The 23415-nt window shown below is 32.2% G+C and overlaps 1 protein-coding gene across 2 annotated transcripts in view; it reads right to left on the minus strand.

Moving 5' to 3' along the window:
- LOC139526628 (centrosomal protein of 41 kDa B-like) overlaps positions 1-9795 on the minus strand; it is a 30884-nt gene extending 21089 nt beyond the window's left edge. Inside the window, exons 1-3 of one of the 2 annotated variants that reach the window (XR_011665162.1) lie at positions 9675-9795; positions 9517-9580; positions 1483-1530 (exon numbers count right to left, since the gene is read on the minus strand). Coding sequence is in view for 1 of the 2 variants with exons in the window: in XM_071321791.1 (XP_071177892.1) it covers positions 1483-1530; positions 9517-9580; positions 9675-9758 (196 nt within the window). In the remaining variant the exon portion in view is untranslated. The remainder of the gene's footprint in view (positions 1-1482; positions 1531-9516; positions 9581-9674) is intronic. The other variant, XM_071321791.1, reaches the window with a different exon arrangement.
- Positions 9796-23415: the final 13620 nt, after the last annotated feature.

Consider the following 23415-nt stretch of genomic DNA (forward strand, 5'->3'; position numbering starts at 1 on the left):
AATGGATAACAACTGTCATATTTAGACTTTAAACAAGCATTTTCTTATACAGAAAAAGGTGGATTTAACCTGGTTTTATAGCTAGCTAAACCTCTCACTTGCAAGACAGTTGCATTTTCCATATTGACAACAATGTGTTAAAATAACAAACCCACATTAAAGGTAAGGAGAGGCTGTCAGAGTGACAGAAAACCTAATTTTCCTGCAAAGGTCAAACCCTGTACAGTTGAGCATGGACACAACATTTAGGCTTAAAACCGCTCTAAATTTGGATTGTGATTGAATATTTTGTAATAAATTAATGTAAACGATATTTGCAAATCTGAAACCCCAACAGAAACAAGTTAAAATTAGATATTAACAGTCAACAAATATAAAATACCACATAACATATGTGACATCTACCCTCATAACACACTTTAAAAGACCATCTTATAACTCATTAATAAAACCATTTCTGTTCAAAGGGAAATAACTCAAACTTATTTTCATAAACTAAAATTAGATATGATTAAACCACTACAATGATATGATGTTAAAGGCTCAACGCCACAATTAATGACCCTGCTTTTCTTTGTCCTCATACAGTTGTTTAGTTCCTTTAAAATATATTTTTCCTAATTTATTTATTTCCCTTTCTCATTCATTTCTTGCTTTTATGGGGTGGAAATGAAAGAAAAGATAAATGGAAAAATTCATAACAGAATGCAATGAAACTAACTAAAAACATTAACATGACTGTTTATTTTACAACCAAAACACATGAAAATGGTGAACTTCCCATTGGGGCGTGTATAATACTGATCAATTTTGGTAAACACCGGAATTTTTTTCTGGATTTTGACAATATAAAATAAAAAAATTTAAAAAATTTAAAAATTGCCTACCTACCGACCCTATTTTTTAAAAGAATGTAACTGGAACCACATATATAGTTTTATTTGACTTGAACAAGGGTATTATTTACTTAATGCCACCTCCATTACAGTGGAGGCATAAAAAGAGCAGGCAGGTTATATGGATATTTCCATAAATAGACTAAACAGTAATGTAATAATTTACAAAGACAAATAAAGTACACTATAACAAGTATATATATTTAGAGGATAAACAACATGATAACCTAGAATATCAATCTTAAACTTTACATACTTCAAGATAGACATCATCAAAATCACAAGGTGACACTTGATAATTTGTTTGAAATCTAGGGCAACAGAAACTTTCTATCACTCTTTTTTAAAGCGAAATCTATATCCTAGAACATGCTCAATTAGCATGTTGTGGAGAGACCTACCCAGATGTAAATATAAATGACCATTACAATAGCTGCATATAGATTTATCCCATCATACATGAATTGAATAAAAATTCCAGAAATCCTATGGTCATGAAAATTAATAAGAAATTAACCATCAGAGCTAGACAGAGGCATTATCTCTAGCATATTTGCCTAAATAAGCTACAAGTATATAGACTTACTTTTTCGTATATCTTCAATCTTTTCCATATACTTTGTGACACTGGAACCTAGTAAAAAAATAAATATACATGTAGTTTGTGAAAAATTACAATAGCAGACAGATTTTACAAACATCCCTAACTCTTGTTGTAAACCCAGTAATGTACATGCTGCATTGCTTTGTCAGAAAATAATATACATATATTGCACAGTGAAAAAATGTTTCTAGATCTAAGATAAGTTTGAAGAAGGATAAAAAATAAATCCGTTTTTACCATTGTTTGAAGGTAGAGGTGTCCGACCGATTCACTCCCTTAAAATAAGGATGTATGTAAAAGTAGCCATACTCAAAACACAAAATAGTGCTTTTGATGTCATTGTTTACTTATACTAACCAACAAATTAGCAAAAAATGAAACTTTTGGTGAAAGATAAATATATTAAGACCATTTTGAGACCAAATTTACTTGTCTATGAGTTTGCATTCAAAAATTGATAATTAATGATTAATGCACTCCATGGAAAACTTATTTAAGATTTCCAGAAAATCAAGGGTTATTTTTAGTAGTACTTGATTTCCAAAAGACTATTCTTTTTCAGAAGACTTTAAACAAATTTAAAATGGGTTGAAAATGTAGAAAGATTATACATTACAATTCACCTGTCCTGGTTTCTATGAAGTTAAACTGAAGGTAAAATATATAAGGAAAGCTGTGAAAATAACAAAATTTGGTGGAATAAATAGGGATTTTGATTTGGTACCATGATCTGACACCTAGCATGCCTAGATTCACTGTATACTGCAATCTTAAATTGTTCAATAGCAGTACATCAACGGTTTACTTCTTTGAAAATATCTGCAAATTTTGAGACAAATTTGCATATTATGTGTGAAGACTGTTTATAATGTTAGAAAAATATGTGATTTATTGCATTATCCAAAATATTTAAACAAATATGAAATATTTGTGTTTTTAGAATATATTTTTTAAGTTTATCTTTTAAGGGGAGATAACTCTTATTGTAAAAGCTTTATACTAGAATGGAAATGGAAACATTTTCACTTGTAGCAAGAATTCAAGTTTGGTGACACTATTTTTTATATTCAATTTCTTAAAGCATATTATCTTATTTCTTTTTCTTCCAATATCTACTCATATTCTATTTCATAGATTACATTTCATTCACAGAAAGTGGTTTTTTCAGGAATAATCTATGCAAATTTGTGCAATCTCCTATCTTTCTTGGAGATATTTGTAGCAACTTGAAAACTGGGCTCAAAATCAAAATCTCAATGAAAACAAGTGTCATGAATACAACAATAACTACATGGACTAGCTGATAGACAATACTGATTACTGCCAATACTGGCCTTTTCTACTATATAAGCAGGAACATATATACATGTATTTAGATATAGATCTACTTTTCCCAGCTATAAAGTACTAATAAATAATAAAATATGTATATAACGTAACGGTTCCCAAATTGCACTGAGTACCCAAATTGCACCTATTTAGCAAAAATAGCAGCGGACATCTTACAAGATTTCCAAGAGACTACACAATTTGTATTTTTATGATTTGATACTATGCACATCTTTCAACATAGGTGAAAATTTTTAGATATGCACAAAACGTTCACAGTATTTATCTATAGATGAAGTGTTTACTGAAAAAAGCAAAATGTACTGAAACGTCGCCATGCGACATCATCAAAAAGTCATCTTTTTAAAATGATCAAATGCAATATGTTACAAGTACCCATTTAAAAAATCAAAGCGCTGTAAGCGCTGAAGGCAGTTAACCAAAAACCAAGTTCTCAAACATGTAGGGGTAGGCAGAGGATTTAGGGGGGTGCCCCCCCCCTTTTTGGGAAAAAAAATTAGTTGCTTATATAGGGAATCACTGAAGCGTGACTGGAGCGGGTCCCCTCTTAGGATGGTCAGTGGGCCCCCACTTATGAAAATTTCTGGATCCGCTACTGGGGGTAGGGTGACCCTAGGGACTTCCCCTACATTTCATTTTATTTGTTATATTGTCCCATACATGAATATATATGGTTTAGGGGGGGGGGGGGGGAATCTCATTGGTTTCTAAGTTCTCAAACAGGATGGGTAGGGTGACCCCAGGGACTCCCCCTATATTTCATTTAATTAGTTATATTGGCCCATACATGAATATATATTGTATCGGGGTGGGGATCTTGACCGTTTCCAAGTTCTTAAACAGGAGGGTTGGGGTGACCACAGGGACTTCCCCTATATTTCATTTGATTTGTTATATTGTCCCATACATGAGTATATATGGTTTAGGGGTGAGGATCTTGACCATTTCCAAGTTCTCAAACAGGAGGGTGTACAGTGACCCCAGGGACGCCCCCTATATTTCATTTGATTTGTTATATTGTCCCATACATGAGTATATATGGTTTAGGGGTGAGGATCTTGACCATTTCCAAGTTCTCAAACAGGAGGGTGTACAGTGACCCCAGGGACGCCCCCTATCTTTCATTTGAACTGTTATATTGTCCCGTACATGAATATATATGGTTAATGGTTGGGGATCTCAACGGGTTTCAAATTCTCAAACAGGAGGGGTGGGGTGACCCAAGGGACTCCCTCTATAGTTAATCTGATTTGTTATATTGTCCCATACATGAATATATATGGTTTAAGGTTGGGGATCTCGACCATTTTTAAATTATAAAACAGGAGGGTTGGGGTGACCCCCAGCGACTCTTCCTATATTTCATTTGATTTTTCATATTGTCACGAACATGAATATATATGGTTAAAGGGTGTGGATCTCGACCGTTTCCAAGTTCTCAAACAGGAGGGTGGGGTAACTCTATGGACTCCCCCTATATTTCATTATATTGTCCTATACTTGAATATATGCAGGGGCAGATTCAGTCCGGGGGGGGGGGGGGGCGTGCACCCCCCATAAATTTGCAAAGCATGGGTTGTTCTCAGCTTAAAGAATATTCCGATAATTTTACCTCAATATTTTTTTAGCCTCGCTCTGCTCGGAGAAAATTTAAGTTAGCACCCCTCCTAACCTAAAATCCTGGATCTGCTCCTCATATGGTTTAGGGGTGGGAGCTCGACCGTTTCCAAGTTATTAAACAGGAGGGGGTGGAGTGGCCCAAAGGATGCCACCTATATATCATATGATTTACTTACATTCAGGTATATATAATATAGTTGCATTATTTGTGAAAATAAAGAAACTTTCAGCTACTTTAATTGACCCTTCAAAACTGAGATAAAAAAAATAATCCTTTGAAATTGCAGTACTATGTTTACACTTTAAAAGCATCTCACATGCATTATCATCATTTATCACTGATAAAGAAAATTTAGACTGTGACCATGAACATGTATATTGTTAGATATGCTGTTCCCAGCTGTCACGTTGTATTGGATTTTTAAATTAAAATTTGTCAAAAAGAATTTTGAGTTTCTGCATAAAATATTTTTTTGCTTTTTCTTTCTTTTATATATATCTTTTGATTTACAATTCTAGTGTTTATATTCATTTACCATGCATAGATGTATTTTTTTCACCTGCGTAATTGATCGCCAAACCCGGAATTACCCTTATCCGCTTCCGGGATCGGATCCGATATTGTAAAATTTTGTCTTCACGGCCGCCATTTTATGTTTTTACAATGTTGTTTTTGTCAATCAGGTACGATTTTACTCGAATTTATACAATATGTGTCGGCTATTTTCTGTATAAAGCTAGCGATTGAACAAAACGAACATCGCTGTCATGAATAATAATGATAAAAATAAGTTTTTAGCTCGTTTAATTGGGAGACTTTGGTGAACATGGTGAAAAGGTAATGGTTTGCCAAGTTAACTCTTATTTTCTTTCAAGTGGAAGGTGACTACGTCGGGCGTAGCTAGAAACCAACTATCCTAGGCGAAATTCCACTTGCAAAAGTGGAAGGTCGCGGATCTCGGACCACTGCTAATTTGCACACCTGCCTCCAAATTGAAAAGATACGAACATTTCTTTTTCTAATTTGAAATTGCCGCCAACAGCATGAACAGTTGAACTTATTATATAATAGACTACTGACGTAGTTGTACTACGTATTGATGACAAACAATATTCCTACGACTTTTGCCATTTGGGAAATCTAAACTACTTGTCTTAAGAGATTTTCGGCGATTAAATATTTCATACAATTGTTCTTTGACATCTTGGCCGAAAGTACAAGTCATAATGAACTACACAAGGGTTCTTAAAGGGAAACTTCGCAAAAAAATCAAAAATTGATATTATATCCATTCTGTATAAAAATGCTCAAATTTATAGATATTAAAGTTTTATTCCGCTAAATAAGAGATCACCATCGATTTTAAATTTTTATTATCAGTTCTGTGAGCTCCGCCATCTTGTCACCTTCTCCGATGAAAAATCCCGATATGTCTATAAACCACAAAGGAACAAAACTACAGTAAACGATGTAGTCGTAATTGCGTGTCGATATCTTGTCAATCGTACGGTTGTTTTATCTGACTGACTAACTTGATATGGAAAATGGTCTTATTTTTTTAAATAACCATATAGTCTGTTATTTTTAAACTGATAATATTGTAATTAGTTAAAAAGTCAAAGTTCAAATCATAAATAAGTGTTCCGTGGAAATTGTTTTCGAAAATCTAATTCGTTCATAATTCTTTAAAGTAATAAACTTTATTTAAATAACATTCGGATTTCCCTCATCTGATCACCGGCATGGCTAAAGGTATTACTCCCAAAGGTATTGGAAGGGGTGTAAGGTGACACGTGCAGGTATTCAATCGATTTCCTGTCCGGCGGGCTTGCAAGTTCATGCATCGTTTCACTTCTGTAGGTAGTGATCAGTGTACACGACCGTAACTTATAACTTGCCATTTTAAACTATGAGGTGCATGTATAATACACATTTTTGTCTTGCGTGTCCGAAAGTGATATAATATACTAGTCATTGCTGAACTCATACGCTAGTTTATAAATAACATTTCTGGTGTAAAGAATATTATTTATAAAAAAAAAATAATACAAATTTAAATTTTTGAAGAAATACAAATCTATTTACATATTTTTCCAAGGATTAATTTGGGAAAATGTAATATATACTCGTTGTCAATAGTTTAGGACAGATTGGAACATACCAGAATTATTGATTTAAAAAAATGTGCGCACTTGTCGACGATTCGTGTATACACACGCCTGGGTAGAAAGTTACGGAACTATAGTCAGTAGCGCAATTTAAAATATGTATACATTGAACATAAGAAAGAAACATACATTTTGTGTAAATTGTGGTAAAAGTTTTGTAAATAGACTAGTCCACGTATGCCAACAGTATGTAATCAACGAATTCGATAGACTATTGTATACCAAAAGAAGAAGAAGAAAAAAAAGAAACAATTTGATTTAAATACAGGTCAATTTATAACTTGCTTTGGTTCATCGAAGTTAAGAACATAGTAAACTCACAGATTTATATATCAATTAGATTGTTCTCGAATAAAGGACGAAATTCGTCGTCATCACAATTGTTCCAACATTCATGTAAAATATATGCAACTGGACGTACACTAATAATCCCCAAGGGATGTGAATATTTTCAAGGAAAACTATTGAGTATCAATTTCGGGATTTATTTTCTTTCTTGATATTCAATGACAGCAATTTAAAGAATAAACTGCTTGTCGGATATTTGTCCGCTTTAGGGGTATTCTTGCAAGTTGAACAGACTTATAATAACATTCAAAACTAGGGAAAGATAACATTAAATTCGTTGTCTTTTAATTTTAAACATCGTTGGTCAAATAATTATTTAAGTATATATATACGTTGGGAGACGACGATTAATATAGTAGTCTCAGATTTTAATAAGGACGTTCCCGATTATGAATAAATTTGGTTGACGTTTTTCACATTATAGTAGTCTCAGATTTTAATAAGGACGTTCCCGATTATGAATAAATTTGGTTGACGTTTTTCACACTTGAAAAGAATATCTATTCGTAATTTTTCGATTCCATTCCATGAAGATCCTTAAATTTCCTGTCAACTTTTTGAACCTCTTAAGTACAAAAGTAATTTTTCTTTATTCGTACATATTATATTCCGCTTTGGTAGAGTTATCTTCAGATAGTTTCAGATATTAATTAATACATGGCTTTCAAAAGTCTAAATGTAAGTGTTCTCGTACATGATTTTTTCGCCTAATAAAGACAAATAAAAATGATTTAGTAAAGCTATTTCTAATTTCTAAGTCCCCCTTTTTTATGAGACATAAATCAAGGACAAGACTTGTATATCATTTCATTCTGACATATGAATAAAGTTTCCCGTCTTTAACCGAAAATTGTGTATTTCTAAGTAAATTAACTTATTTGAATTCAAATAAATAATAGCACCAAATATAATTAAATAATTCCACGGCAACCAATTTTTATTTGTCACCAACTTGAATATGTATTTTTAATGTGTGTATTAAATGCTCCCACTGATCCGAATAGACAGTCACACCTGGCAAGGTGTGCCCTAGAGGCGTGGTTAAATACCGAAGTGCAAATAACAATTTACCTTTCAACAAGCCATCTACGAGTATTGCCACAGAACCGTGAATACACACATCGTATAAACCTAGTCATAGCAGAGATAGTAAAAGGGCAATAAGAGTACACCAACATATTGTCTTTACAGATTATTGTACTTTAATTTGTTCACCTTATTAGTCCGAAAATGCATTTATTAAAAATAAATTTATAACTTTTTGTGTTGTCTACAAAAATAATTCGAATATATACGATTAACATAGATAATTTATCTCACGAATGAGTACAATTGAACGTCTGTGCGTTTTATCTTCTTATTATCGGATGGTTATTAGATAAAGCATAAGTCATCGGCGCGCTTACGATTACGTTAAAATATGATTAAAAACCAAGACTTTTAATGATTGTATTTTAAATCCCGGCATGCAAAAATCAGGAGAAAACGTCACGACCTACAGGAAGTAGTTGATATTTTTTCATTAATTATTGAATTTCTCCTTTATTACTGCACATATAGCGATAAAACTTTGTGAATATATATATTATGTCATAATGAACATATTTAATCCATAAGTAAAAAATCGTGAATTTTCCCTTTAATAAGCACTACTTCCTATGTGTAACTTTAAAACTTTTGGATAAATCGACGATCATTTAAGGTTTTTCTGATCATATTTTTTGTAATCCAGAATAAAAAGTATTAAAAAAGTGTTCAATTAGTTATATATAACATAGTATCGAGCTAGATAATAACAATGGCAAGTATTTCAGCATTTATTGGGAAGAACACAAATCTAGGGTGCTCGCATAATGCAGCTTAACTGCATAAAAACGAAGAGTAACCATGGACTTATATCCAATTGTTCAAAATATTTGAAGAAATTAAACAAAAGCTCTGTTATTCAACTTTAGACGATGCGAATTTAAGCATAGATGCAATTTGGGTACTCCTCATTTCAGAATCATTGATGGTTTAGAGGTCAGTTTAGACCAATTTTTCTATGATTCCATATGGATTAAAAATTGAATTGGTATACCTATATAATAAAGAAGGATACGGCTACAAAATAAACACAGAATGGACATTATTGTCTTTATCATAAAAAACGTAGGTGAAAAAACTGTCAAAATAGGTGCAATTTGGGTACCGTCACGTTACAACAACTAAAGGTGAAAATAGAAGTCACTGGGAGTTCATGTGTTAGTAGCAAAATAGGCATTTTCATCCGTTATTTGCGTGTTTTATGCCTTAAAAAATAGGCATTAGAAAATTGTAAATAGGAAAAAAGGGGGGGTCCATGCCCCCAAATACCTGTGGTATTTTGAAAGTTGATGGTATTTAAATTTTAAGTTTCATATTCTAACACGGACTAAATGGTACAAACGATTGATTTAGATATAAGAATATATGCTTTTGGAAGTGGTAAAGTGTTAATCATGACAGTTAGCTTTCACGTGTCTTTGTTTATTTATGTGCATTCCATACCTGTATCAACTGTGGCTCGAACATGTTGGTACTTGGGATTTACTGGTATTTTCTTGTCCAATACCTGAAGAAAAAATAACACAGTAGAAAATTGGTCTATCTGAATTTATTGAAAATGTAGAATTTTAAAAATATGGCTTTATTCTATTACAACTTACATTCACCGGTTTTGCTTTCGCCGTACTGACGGAAGACATTTTGTACTGTTTTCGTCCGTAACCCTTCGTGACTGCAACACGCATGCGTTGAACTAAAACTAGCGGGTACTTTTAAATTATGATTATTGACACAAGACTTTTATGACAGAACTTTATTCAGCATAATTATATTGAGTGACGATATGACACACAATTTTCTAAAATTAAGTGTCAATCAGGAAAAACTCCAGCTGTTATAATCGATTTGATATAATATTTCAGATTGCATTAGGCATATAGTAGACTACTAGTCTCGAGAAGGAAAAATTATAATTCAAAGAAAATATTAAAGGGTTAATAAATGTTTCAAATTTTAAAAGAATTTTCAACAGGCATTATTCATTTAGGTTTAGTAAGTCTGATAATTCAATATGATTAAAGATTTTAACAGTTTACAGGGCCGTTAATTGCCTGCCCTGTAAGGGGAGACAGTTTATTATCGCCGAGCGGAGCGAGGCAAAAAATATTTGGACCCATTCCATGCAGACAAGGATATTTTTTCAGGTCTTCCCTTGTATGCAATGTACCTCCCAAGAATACACGACTTTTTTTGTTACATTTCAATAAATATGCGCCTGGAATATATTAAAAATAGTTATAAACCAGAGTTAGATTACGTGTCCCAGTAGAGTAAGATTTGTTTTCCCTTTATCCTGCTTTATGACTCTTTACAAGATATCTTTACTTAGGCCTAAGTTAAGGGAAAATTTTGCAAAAACTTAAAATGAAAGCCCCCTGAAGTTGGTCATTTTTGTGGTTTATCCGGCTTATTTGGCTGTCCAAATCGAATTAATTTTGACTTCGTTTCAAAGACACAATTTTCAAACCTTAAAATGAAAATGCATACTCAATAAGTAACTCATAATTTTATCTATCAAGTTCAAATTAACGAAACGTAACTATGTGTGTATACACCAAAAAGTTTTATTCTGGCTTTGTCAAATGCTAAGGTGATTTTTTTCTGACTGGAAAAATCCTATCTTTTTAGCACTTCGATGCATTCAATATTGCCAACATTGTCACTTCTACGTATGCAGATGCAACAGTATTTGGTAGGAAAATTTTATGTGTGCAAAGGAGTAGAGTTGGGTACCGACTGTTCAGATCCTAATATTGAACACACCTGCATGAAATTATGATTAACCACCTTGGTGTTTTAACTAACAACCAGTGCTATAAAAATTATTCATGATCTTTACCATTTTTTTTTCTTTTCAGTGTTTTTTTTCTTCCATGTTTTTTTTTCACGGTCAGTGAGCCCGCAATAGGAGGCAACTGCCTATACTATACATACCTCTATATGTAATTTACGGCCCTGGTTTATTTCTACTGCAATTTTTCGCTTAAAACAAAATGCCTACTCAGTAGATATCTAATATAGTTTATGAGATATAATCTTAAACATAAATTATGAGATATAATCTGATATAAAATTAAAGACAGAGATATAATGTATATCATTAGTTTATGAGATATAATCTTAAGTACATATATATATATAGTTTATGAGATATAATCTCAAGTATTATATAGTTTATGAGATATGATCTTATAGATATCTCAATATACCGCCAATTTTGTGTTAGAATTATTATAAGTAACACGTGAAAAGGAGGGGACAGGTGAACTTTGCGCTATACATTCAGTTGTGGATCCGGGGGTCAGCGGGTCGGGTTGGAACCGCCTTTTTAAAAATTATTATTGCTTTTGAATAGAGAAAAATGGTTGAAACCCTCCAGTTTGACCTGGGTTAGCATGAACTCTCTTTTAAAATTGGCTGGATCCTCCCCTGCCGTTTGTTCGTGAAAATGTAAAGCATTCTCATCGTGCAAATGTAGGCAGTCCGTCTCATAGTATGTTTGGTAAGTAAAAGAATAAATCTTCTTATATATATATATAATTACATTAGATGTATGTTTCATTATAATACTTTATTCTGATTGGCTAACTGCATATCACGTGTTATTCCGTAAGCAGTTGCAATGCTCAATACAACTTTTTATTCATGATAACACGTGGCTCAACAATAAAAACGATAAAAAAAAAAATATAAAATTCGTGTTTTCATGATCATAACTAAAAAATGTAATTATAAGTATTGAATGCTTCTTTTTGTAACTTTATAGGGTTGTAAAAGCGTTGAACGTGCGAACATTTTTAGAATGAAGCGCGGAAATGTACTTCGGTCAACGCTTTTACACCCCAACAAAGTTACAAAAAGAAGCATTCAATTCTTAAAATGCAATAATGAGTTAAATTCATCCTTGCTTTTAAGCTTGTGCCGACTACAGTTACTTTTAAAATTAGTCGAAGAATCAATAGATGTAACATTAAATATTATTGTATGAGTAATAAATGTTTCAAAAAGAATTTTCAACAGGCATTATTCAATATTTACTTTTAGTAAGTCTGATAATTAAATAAGATTAAAGATTTTAACAGTTTACTTTCTACTGCAATATTTCGCTTAAAAGAAAAAGCCTGGCCTACTAGATTGAAATCGAAACTGAGCAAGTTAATTAAAACAAAATATTAAGAAAAAACACTCAATTGGCTAAAAGCTCATTTTTCAAATTAGAAAAATGACATGAAGGGTAAAAAATGAACTTTTTTAAGTTGGTTCATTAAAAAGTTCCAGAGAGAATCCAGGGTCATACTATTATACATGTTTTCCAGAGTCACAAAATTGCAATTAGAACCATGAATTATGTCTGAGACTACCAGCATTGTGTATTAGGAGACTGATAGGTCTGATAGCTGTAGTTGTGCAAATTTATTTTACGTTTGCGCGCAAAATTTTCCATGTTTTCTCGGCGTCAAAACTCGAATACGCCGGTTTGCACGAAATTTATCTGTTGAAAAGGTAATTCGTTTGCGCAAAAGTTACCAAATGAAAAGTAGATCTAACCATGCATGTTTGCACAGTTACAAAAAAAAAACACCATTTTAAATCGCTGAGTTTAAAGTATATGTAAATATTATAACCAAAGTCTAAATGAATTTACTATAGGTGCACATTTGATTCCCATCGATCCATTATAATGCATAATGTGAAATAATATTTGACAAAATAGCAGAATGTATGACAAGGTTTACTACTCAATCTTACTTCACCTGAGATTACCCCCAGTTTTTGGTGGAGTTCGTGTTGCTAAGTCTTTAGTTTTCTATGTTGTGTCATGTGTACTTTATTTGTCTGTTTGTCTTTTCATTTTTAGCCACCTTTGGGAATTTAGAGTTGTGCCATTGCACATCGTAAATAACTATTTCTATTTTGGCATATCTTTGTAGTCTTTGCGCCGTGTTTGGAAATTTTAAAATTGTACCAGCTTCTGTGATGTTCGCTTAAATTGTATAAATTTCAAGATTTTAATAGTGTCTTAATTTGAATTGACATGATTCATTTGACATCGTGCTATTACCGAGGAAGGATATCTGTTATCCGAAATATCTAACATATTGTTCGTTTTATTGTGTTCTTTGGTGATGTTGTACCCTTTTAGACTTGTTATATATTATATTTTGTAGTGTTCTGAATCATGATATGATCCATTGCCCCGTAAGATTTATCGTTGAATAATTATTCAGTCATTATATATATATATATATTATTTGATAATCTAATATAGTTTATAAGATATCTTATAAAATTTAAAGATATCTCAATATACCGCAAATTTCGTGTTAGCATTATCATAAGTTAAAACGCAAGAGGGGGAGGTGACCTCGCTATACATTCAGTGGTTGATCCATGGAGGTCGGGGTTGGAACCGCCTTTTTTAACGATCATTAATGCTTTTGAATAGGAACAAATGGTTAATTGAAACCCCCTTTAACCTGGATTAGAACTCTCTTTTTTTAAATGGGTGGATCCTCCCCTGCCATTTGTTCGTGAAAATGTGATACATATCAGCATTCACATTCGCACAAATAAAGGTAGTCCAGTTGTCTCATAACATGTTTAGTAAGTAAAAGAATAAATCTTCATATGCAATAATATATCGTATCCATCTAGTTGGTTCATCCTTGCCATTTAGCTTTGGACTAAATTTACTTGGAATTAGTCAAATACTCAATAGATGTAACAATAACACCTGCATCTACAGTTGTCTTTCTTAGTATAATACATTTATTTAGCAGAATTAAAAAAAATACGGATGCCATTGGGTAAAACGTAATTGTGTATTAGTTATATAATTTCAGGAAACTCGGGTATGATGTCTTATAGATCTATATTTTATTTGTAAGTTTAAAAATAATACCACTTTGTTAAAAATCACTCTGATCCAAACCAAACATTCTCTGAAACTGACATTATCAAGATGCTTGATTTCTTGATTGACAACATATTTGACATTACGTTTGGAGTACGTGTTTTTCGACAGACTGTCGGAATTGCAATGCCCGGGGAACTAATCGTACCCCTCTTCTTGTCGACTTGTTTCTTTATTATTATGAGGCTGACTTCATAAAGGAACTTCTTAGCTAAATAATACAAAATTTGGTGACTATGTTGAACGAATCTATCCCATCGAACTGGAAATAAAAGATACTACAGATACAGCTAAGTCTGCCTCATATCTTGACTTACATCTAGAAATTGACAATGAGGGTTGGTTGAAAACAAAACTTTACGACAAAAGAGATGATTTCAGCTTCATAATTGTGAACATCTATTTCTATGTAGCAACATCCCATCAGCGCCTGCATACGGAGTATGCATTTCCCAATTGATACAATATTCTCGGGCTTGTATTTTCTATCATGATTTCCTTGATAGAGGATTGTTACTCACAAGGAAGCTATTAAACCAAGAGTTTTAAATGGTGAAGTTGAAATCGTCCCTTCGTAAATTTTACGGACGCAATCACGAGTTGGTTGACCGTTATGGAATAACCGTTTCATAGATGATATCGGATATGTTCCTTATGTCGTAACTACATTACCCTTTTCACGAATGTAACCTACCGAATTAGACTATTTACCGGATTTGTAATAACATACGCAACACGACGGGTGCCACATGTGGAGCAGTATCTGCTTACCCTTCCGGAGCACCTGAGATCACCCCAAATGTTTGGTGGGGTTCGTGTTGCTTAGTCTTTAGTTTCCTATATTGTGTCTTCTGTACTATTATTTGTCTGTTTGTCTATTTATTTTTAGCCATGGCGTTGTCAGTTTATTGTCCATCTATGAGTTTGACTCTCCCTCTGGTAGCTTTCGTCCATATTTTTTAAGATTTTGAAAAATCAACACAGTTCAGTACGTCAGTTCAGTGCCGGATTAAATTTTAGATTTTTAATTTTGACCAAAGTTTTAAAATATCAATATTTCCAAATATTTGAAATTTTTTGAAGTTTTCACCAAAATGATTACAATTCTAAAATTCTAAACGTCGTTATTAAATATGTTAGTTTAGATATTTGATCAAACTTTAAAAGTACTAAACTTAACGTGCAATTTTATTTTAGTGTAATTATTTTGCTTTTTGAAACTTTGCTTTTTTTAATTATTTTGCTTTTTGAAACTTTGCTTTTTTAATTATTTTGCTTTTTGAAACTTTGCTTTTTTTAATTTATAATTAAGATATCAAAAAAAGAAAACGGGCGAAAAAAGGAATACCTATAAAGTTCAAAATAGAATAAAAGCCGAACGAAACGAAATAAAAACAAAAAGTATCGAAACAAAATTATATGAACAGTTACTGTTACTTAGAAGTTAATATATAAGATAAAACCAGAGGCAGACAGTTGTATAAGCGGTGAAAAACTGAGTAACAAATATATATTTTTTACTGAACTTTAAGCATTAAAATGGCTCAATACACGTGTAATCTCTCAAAGTTGGTTGCAGTTTTTCTGTTCTGCTTTACGACTTCTCAACATATCTGCAATCATGACGGCAGATGCTATTTGAATGTACATTTTAATCGATCATCTGATTCTCTAACATTTTAAAATTATCAATAATTTCGGTTGTCATAAATTGTTGGCATTTAAATTTTCGGCTTTTGAGCGTTCCTGGCGAAGGTTGATCCAGAAAAGCGCTTCGGACACAAGCAATTTTTAACGTTTTGTTTTCATTTTTTATGATACCGATTGCATGACGATCATGTGGGAGGTTGTTGATATCTTTTTTACACTACTAACCGCTATATACGCTGAATTTAAGAGTAAGATCGAATATTAGTGGCTTGGAGCCATGATACTGTTAGACAACGTTTGGACTGATGCTTGTAAAAAGTATATGGATTTACCATATGTGTAGCTCCATTAGGGATCCGAAATCCGCCTGTTTTTCAAAATTAAAAGGGAAACGGGATTGTTTTTTGTATTAAGGTTCGTCATAACAAACGGACAGAGTGTGGCCATAAGTATTCGTCACTTGAGATTGTATAAATAACTACATTTAAAAAATATCATGATATAGTATGGGGTCATTTTTGGTTTGATTTAAGCAACTTGGTACCAATAGAAGCAGAATTGTCACAGGTGTATTTGTTATTTGGTGGTATTTTTTGTGGATCATTTTCATTTTTTCACAAGATAAACACAAATATTATTTTCTGTTCAAAAATTCGCTATATATTCAACAAAATTATATTATAAAAATTTATTGTATGTGTTCACATCAAGAGAAAACACCTGCAGACAAAACTATTTCCATATCAAACATACTTTAGACAATTCTACGTCTTTTTAAGGCCTTGTTGATAAAAATCCAATCACAAATGCCCTCACAATTTTTTTTTTGAAAAAGTGCGTTTTTATAAAAAAAAAATATATTGCAACAAAATGCAAATGACGAATACTTTTGGCCATGTACTGAGAAATTTTTAAAGCATGGCATCCACTAAATATGTAAGAGTTAAATGCATTTTTTGTTTCAAAACATATAGTCTTTTTGGGGATTTTGATGGTATTTTTTTCTTCCCCTTTCTGCAGAAGGTGTAAAAAATTTAAAACCTGAACTTTTTAAAATTTTGAATTGATAAGTGTTACACGGAACACAAATGCAAATGTGCAATTATTAGTGCAATAGAACACACACTGAAAGTTTTATTATTGTTGAGCGTAGGTGGTCGAGTGGTCTAGCGCGTCCGGCATAGTGTAGGGCGATTTAGTGCTATGATATTTCAGTAGCATGAGTTTTAATCCCGACCAGGGAAGAACCATCCAAAAATTTACAGATCTAACATAGTTGGGCTGATATTTATCTATACGAATCTACCAACCAGTAAACTTAATAGGTATTGGATCATCAAAATTGACAATACTACACAAACAGGAAAAATTATATGAGTCTGAAAGATTGTGTAACAATACCGATAAATAGATGGAAAACAAAACACTAAAAAGTGTTGAATATCATTGCACAAAGATGGAAAAACTGAACAAATGATATAAATTATACAATAATTGCAAATATTTCGGCTCAACAAATGGCCTTCTTCGGTGACAAAAGTTTTAACAATAATGAGATATAATGTATATATATATATGAACCAACCTTTCTTGGGCATAGTCGCAGGCATTAATCTTGAGCAAATATAGTGGACTTCCCCACAAGAAAAAAACTCTAGACTGATATTAATAGTCATGTTTATCATTCCTTAGATCATCATTCTTACTGTCGACAGATTCTCTCCATCCATCTATCTTCTATTATTTCTGGAGAGAGAGAAAACTCACAAAATTTGTAAACAAGAATGCACACGCTGAAATGTCTCGCCTTCTTGAGAAATCATTGATATTATGTTGATAGTCCTAAATATAAATGTTTCATAAACAAAACATCAACCAAGAAAACTGAACATTGACCTATGAACCATGAAAATGAGGTCAAGGTCAGCTAGCTAGATGAACCATGCCAGACAGACATGTACAGCATATAGTTGACCTTTTGCTTATAGTTAAGAAAAACAGACCAAAACACAAAATCTTAACACTGAGCAATGAACTATGAAAATGAGGTCAATGTCAAATAAAACCTGTGCGACTGACATATAGATCATAAAATATTTCCATACACCAAATATAGTTGACCAATTGCATATTATAGTATTAGAAAAAAGACAAAAACTCCAATACATAACTTTGACCACTGAACTATGAAAATGAGGTCAAGGTCAGATGACACCTGCCAGCTAGACATGTACACCTTACAATTATTACATACACCAATGGTAGTAGACCGATTGCAAACTGTATAAGAAAAACAGACCAAAACACAAAAACTATGAAAATGAGGTCAAGATCAGATGACACCTGCCAGCTAGACATGAACACCTCACAGTCCTTCTATACACCGAATATACTAGACCTATTGCTTATAGTATCCGAGATATGGACTTGACCACCAAAACTTAACATTGTTCACTGATCCATGAAATCAGGTCGAGGTCAACTGAAAACTGTCTGAATATAGTTGCCTTATGTTACGAAGTTTCTCTCTGTCACTTATCCCTGACCTCATTTTCATGGTTCAGTCAGTGACTACTTGAAAAAAAGATTTTTTGTAATGTTGATTTCTCTCTAATAGGATAACTATATTTGGTATGTGTGTAACTTGCAACGCCCATCAGACAGTTTTCACCTGACCGCGACCTCATTTCGTGGATCAGTGAACAAGGTTAAGTTTTTGTGGTCAAGTCCACATCTCAGATACTAGAAGCAATAGTTCCAGTATATTAGGTGTATGGGAAGGCTGTAAGGTGTACATGTCCAACTGACAGGTATCAACTGACCTTGGCCTCATTTTCATGGTAACATCAGTGGTCAAAGTTAAGCTTTTTAGTTTTGGTCTTTTTTCTAATACAATATGCAATAGGTCAACTTTATATGGTGTATGGAAATATTTTATGATGAATATAACAGTCTCACAGGTTTAATTTGACCTTGACTTAATTTTCACCGTTCATTGGTCAGTGTTATTTTTTTGTGATTCGGTCTTTTTTCTAACTATAAGCAATAGGTCAACTATATTTGTTGTATGGAAGGATTGTAAGCTGTACATGTCTGCCTGGCATGGTCCATCTGACCTTGGCCTCATTTTCATGGTTCATTGTTCAATGTTCACTTTTCTTGGTTTAGTCCGTTTCTTAGAAACTATAAGCAATAGGTCAATTATATTTAGTGTATTGAATGATTGGTGTGTACGTATTTCTTGCTTGGTATATATGACCTTGACCTCATTTTCTTGAATCATGATAAGTTTATGTGATAGTTGTAGTAAAGCTTTATATTTAGGACTATCAACATAACATCAATGATTAGTAAAGAAGGCAAGACATTTCAGCCTGTGCAATCTTATTTTGGTTTAAACAGGTTCTAAACATTCAAGGGCAATAACTCCTAGAAGGAATCAATTGCAATTTCTATCATGTTAACTTTTTTTTTTTATCTTGTCATGTTGGTCATTATTGTTGTTTAAATAATCTCTATATCTAAGACAGATTCTGCAAAACACATGCTGCTCATATTTGTAATTTATAGTTTCAGTTTATCACTAAAAGTTTTCAAGATTGCATCCCAAACTGCAATATAATCATGATAATAACTTCTGAAAGGAATTGTCCTACAGTTATGGTAAAAAAGGAAAATAGGTAGATCTTGGTATTCTGAAATTATCTGCCCTGTGAGATTGTCTCTAAAATAAAGATAATAGATTTTACCTCCATGTTGTATTTTAAGCTTTGATAGCTATATTGGTTGGTGGACTGGATCATCAAACACTGTTTTAAAAATCAAACGTGATTGTGATCTAGTTTAGTTTGAAATGGCACAGTAATTTCAGAGAAAAATTAAAAAAAATATTTAACAGCTTACAGACAATGGACACCAAGTGATAAAAATACACGGGGGGTAACTTCCTATTATTGGGTATACGGGGATGTGCCAAAAATATGGGTCATAATTTTGCGAGATTTTATATGAAAATGACCCTCCTTTTTAATGACATCCTATATTAAAATGCATTTACGTTTGATAACTGTATATTGATTTGGGGTATGATCTACATATCATATATAAATATGCTATTGATATGCACCAAACGATGTCAATTCATATATAAAAACTTAAGGGTAGCTGGTATATTTATGAATTATGAGTGATGATAAGTTAGTGCTTATATAAGCATGGGTCATATTTTAAATATTGTGTATAAGTATAGGTCATTCTTTCTTAAACATTTATATAACTATCGGTACTGAATTTCAGTGAATGTTATATTAAAATGGGTACGTTTTTTGAGGCAAAAATGGCACACCCCTACCAAAAAAATATCGAAGTTACCCCCCGTGTAAAAATAGTTAACCTTACCTTAACTGAGGGGGGGCAAGGGGGGTCTCAATAACAGCAAAACAGCAAATTGATTTGGCTCATAACAGATAACAAGGAATTAAAATGGACAAAAACAGATAACAGTAAATGAAATATTAAAATAATATGGTCTTTGACAAATCAGTATTTCTTATTACGGATATAATCCTTTGTAATGCATTCCATTTTCTATGACTATGTTTTTAGTATTAATTTATGTATCTAGAATGTGTTTAAATTACTACTGAATATATTATAATATTTTTTATATTACGCTCGTTAACGGAACGTATTATGGTATATACTGTTGTCCGTCTGTTGTCAACATGTCGGACATTAACTCAAAAACTCTTTAACCAATTTGCATTAAACTTTTGGGAAATTGTTTATATCTATTAACGTGAGCTCCCTTTTTTTTTTTTTTTTTTTTTTTATAAATTTTAGATTTTAAGTTTCTGGGTAATGGGTTTTTATTCAATAAAATTGGTGGTTTTTTTTCAGTTTTCTGATAATATCTCAAAAATGCTTTCACAAAGCAAGGAATTTTGGTGAATTGTTTATATCTATAAACATGAGGTCACTTTCAATTTTTATAAATTTTAGATTTTACGTTTCCGAGTTAATGGGGTTTTATTAATTAAAAAGGGGGGATTTTCCAGTTTTCAGATATTAACACAAAAATGTTTTCAGCAGTTCTCATGAAACTTTGCTGAATTGTTAATATCTATTGTTGTAAACTCCCTTTCGATTTTTATTAATTTTAGATTTTATGTTATTGAGTTAAGGGATTTTATTCATTAGAAAAAGGTGGTATTTTCTAGTTTTCAAAAATAACTCAAAAATGCTTTCAGCAGTTCTCATGAAACGTTGGTGTAATTTATTAATAGAATGAAATTCATAACAGTGTAGCTATGGCCATCCATTGACTGGGGAAAATTAGATGAACGTTCGTCTGTAATGCCCACTGCTCACGACGTACTTATCATAGCAATTCAAGTTAAACTGTGAGGTCACCAAAGGTTCTAAACGCCTAAATAAAATAATTAAAAATACTAATCAGGAATAACCTTTGTAATTTGAAAATAAATAAAAATTAAATTGCCTTCAACACGGAGTCTTGGCTCACACCGAACAGCAAGCTATAAAGGTTGAATACTTAAAATTCTTTACTTGATTTTTTGTTATAGTTTGACCATCAATTTTCCTAATTTGATATCGTACGTTCTTTCAGATTATTTTTTTTACTTAATTGGCTTTAAAAGTTACAATGCATGATGTCGTCTGTTTATGTAGTTCATATGTTTTTTTCGTTTCTCGTTGGTTTTCCCGTTTGAATGGTTTTACACTAGTAGTTTTGGGGCCCTCTATAACTTGCTGTTCGGTGTGAGCCAAGGCTCCGTGTTGCAGGTCGTACCTTGACCTATAATGGTTTACTTTTATGAATTATTACTTGGGAGGAGAGTTGTCTCATTGGCACTCATACCACATCTTCCTATATCTATCTATATCTATACATTTTTTTTCAACAAAAGAATACATCACAAGAATATAAGTTTTGTAAGGAACGTGAGAAATTGTGTTGGACTTGAAGATAGGCAAAGTGACAAATATCTGAAAGAATGAATCGTTTTATGGTATTAAACAAAGAAATCAAATGATTTTTCAATTATCCAGAACTCTTCACAAACAAAACCCACATGTATACGCATTGAATAAATAGTAGGCCATTCTTAAATGATCACACCGTAGAAGTAGTTGTGCTCTTAATCAATGAGATATTTTGTGAATTAACCCCATCAACTTAATAGTTTTTTTTTACAATGGATAAACCTATTTTTTTTTATTATTTTTAAATAATATCATCTCTGAACATTATTATTCTTATAAATGACACGGTTGTATGTGATGATTATAATAAATATTTAAAACAAATTCCTTTCAAGCTTTGTAAAAAGAAAGTTTCATTTTATGTATCGGAATGTGTAACAAGTGAATATTTCAATCCCCACTGGAAGGCCTCTGACAGACTGGGTGAGCATAAAATCATAGCCGTTGACAAACAAGTTACAACCTACAAACGTTTTACTGTCGACCACACTGTTATGCAATTAATTCTATATGTTTATATATATTGACTGAAGCTTGAATATTCTGACTTTTTCTAAATGACCATCTAATGAGGTGTGTGAATTTTTCTTAATAAGACTATGAGGCAAAGTGGTATATAGGGTAGAAAAATCAAAACTTCCAATTATAAGCATGCAATTTATCAAGTACTTCGAACGAATGTTGACACTCCAAAAGCAATTTATTCCACTATTTTCAAAGGCCTTATTTGAACAATTTTTATCAGGTTTTTGATTGTACCAAGTGTACTAGTAAATAGAATACATAGTTTAGTAGGGAAACAATGACTTGAAACGAAATAAATATTTGTTTGTAATGAGTTATGTGCAGCTTCGGACCCAAGTACATGGTTGGAACTTTCATTGTACAATGCATTTGGTTCTGCTTTGAAAAGAATCTCAGAGCTGAGTCTATGTACCATATTATATAAAAGGTTAAGTGGTTGTTAGGACCTAGTCCATAATTAAGATCCTTGTCAGATATTCCTGGCCATATGTTTTCCTTTTTGTCATATTAAGAATTGTTTTAATTTAATATGTTCGTAGGGGAAACAAGGAACATTATTCTCATACAAAAAATTAAGATAAAATTCTAAATTCACATTCATAAAAAAAATGGAATTTATTACAAAGGATAATCATAAGATATACTTGATTTGTCCTGGACCTCACTTCTGTGATGGGTATATGTTAATGGAATCCTTCTCTGAATACGGGACAAATATATTAGTAGTGGTAGACCCCAATGTCCAATGATCTTAAATTTATACCGAATATTGACTGTCAAAAAAAAAATGCTAACATTCCAATTTTCAATAACATTTAACAGCAAATACATTATCACAATAACAGGTAACAAAAAAACTAAAAGCCCAATAACAGCTAACAAAGAATAAGACAATAACAGCTAACAGCAAATATATTTTCAAAATAACAGATAACAAAAAATTAAATTGCCCCATAACAGCATAACAGTAAAACCCCTTGCCCCCCCTCTTAACTTAATTCTCTCTGTGCCAGAATTTGCACAAGAAATAGTCAACATGGTTGTTTAAATCAGATCAATATATGAAGGCATAATAAAAATTCAAAAAAGAAGGATTGAATGAATGATTATAGGTACCACCATATTCTCAAGCCACTTACTGATGGGCACAACTACCTTTTATCTTGGGTTTCAAATTAGAAACAACAACAATAATATTGATGGTGGATATTTTTTCCATAGTTTGTTCAGTGTATAAGAAAGACAAG

This window comes from Mytilus edulis, chromosome 1 (genome assembly GCF_963676685.1).
Source record: "Mytilus edulis chromosome 1, xbMytEdul2.2, whole genome shotgun sequence".
NCBI lineage: Eukaryota > Metazoa > Mollusca > Bivalvia > Mytilida > Mytilidae > Mytilus > Mytilus edulis.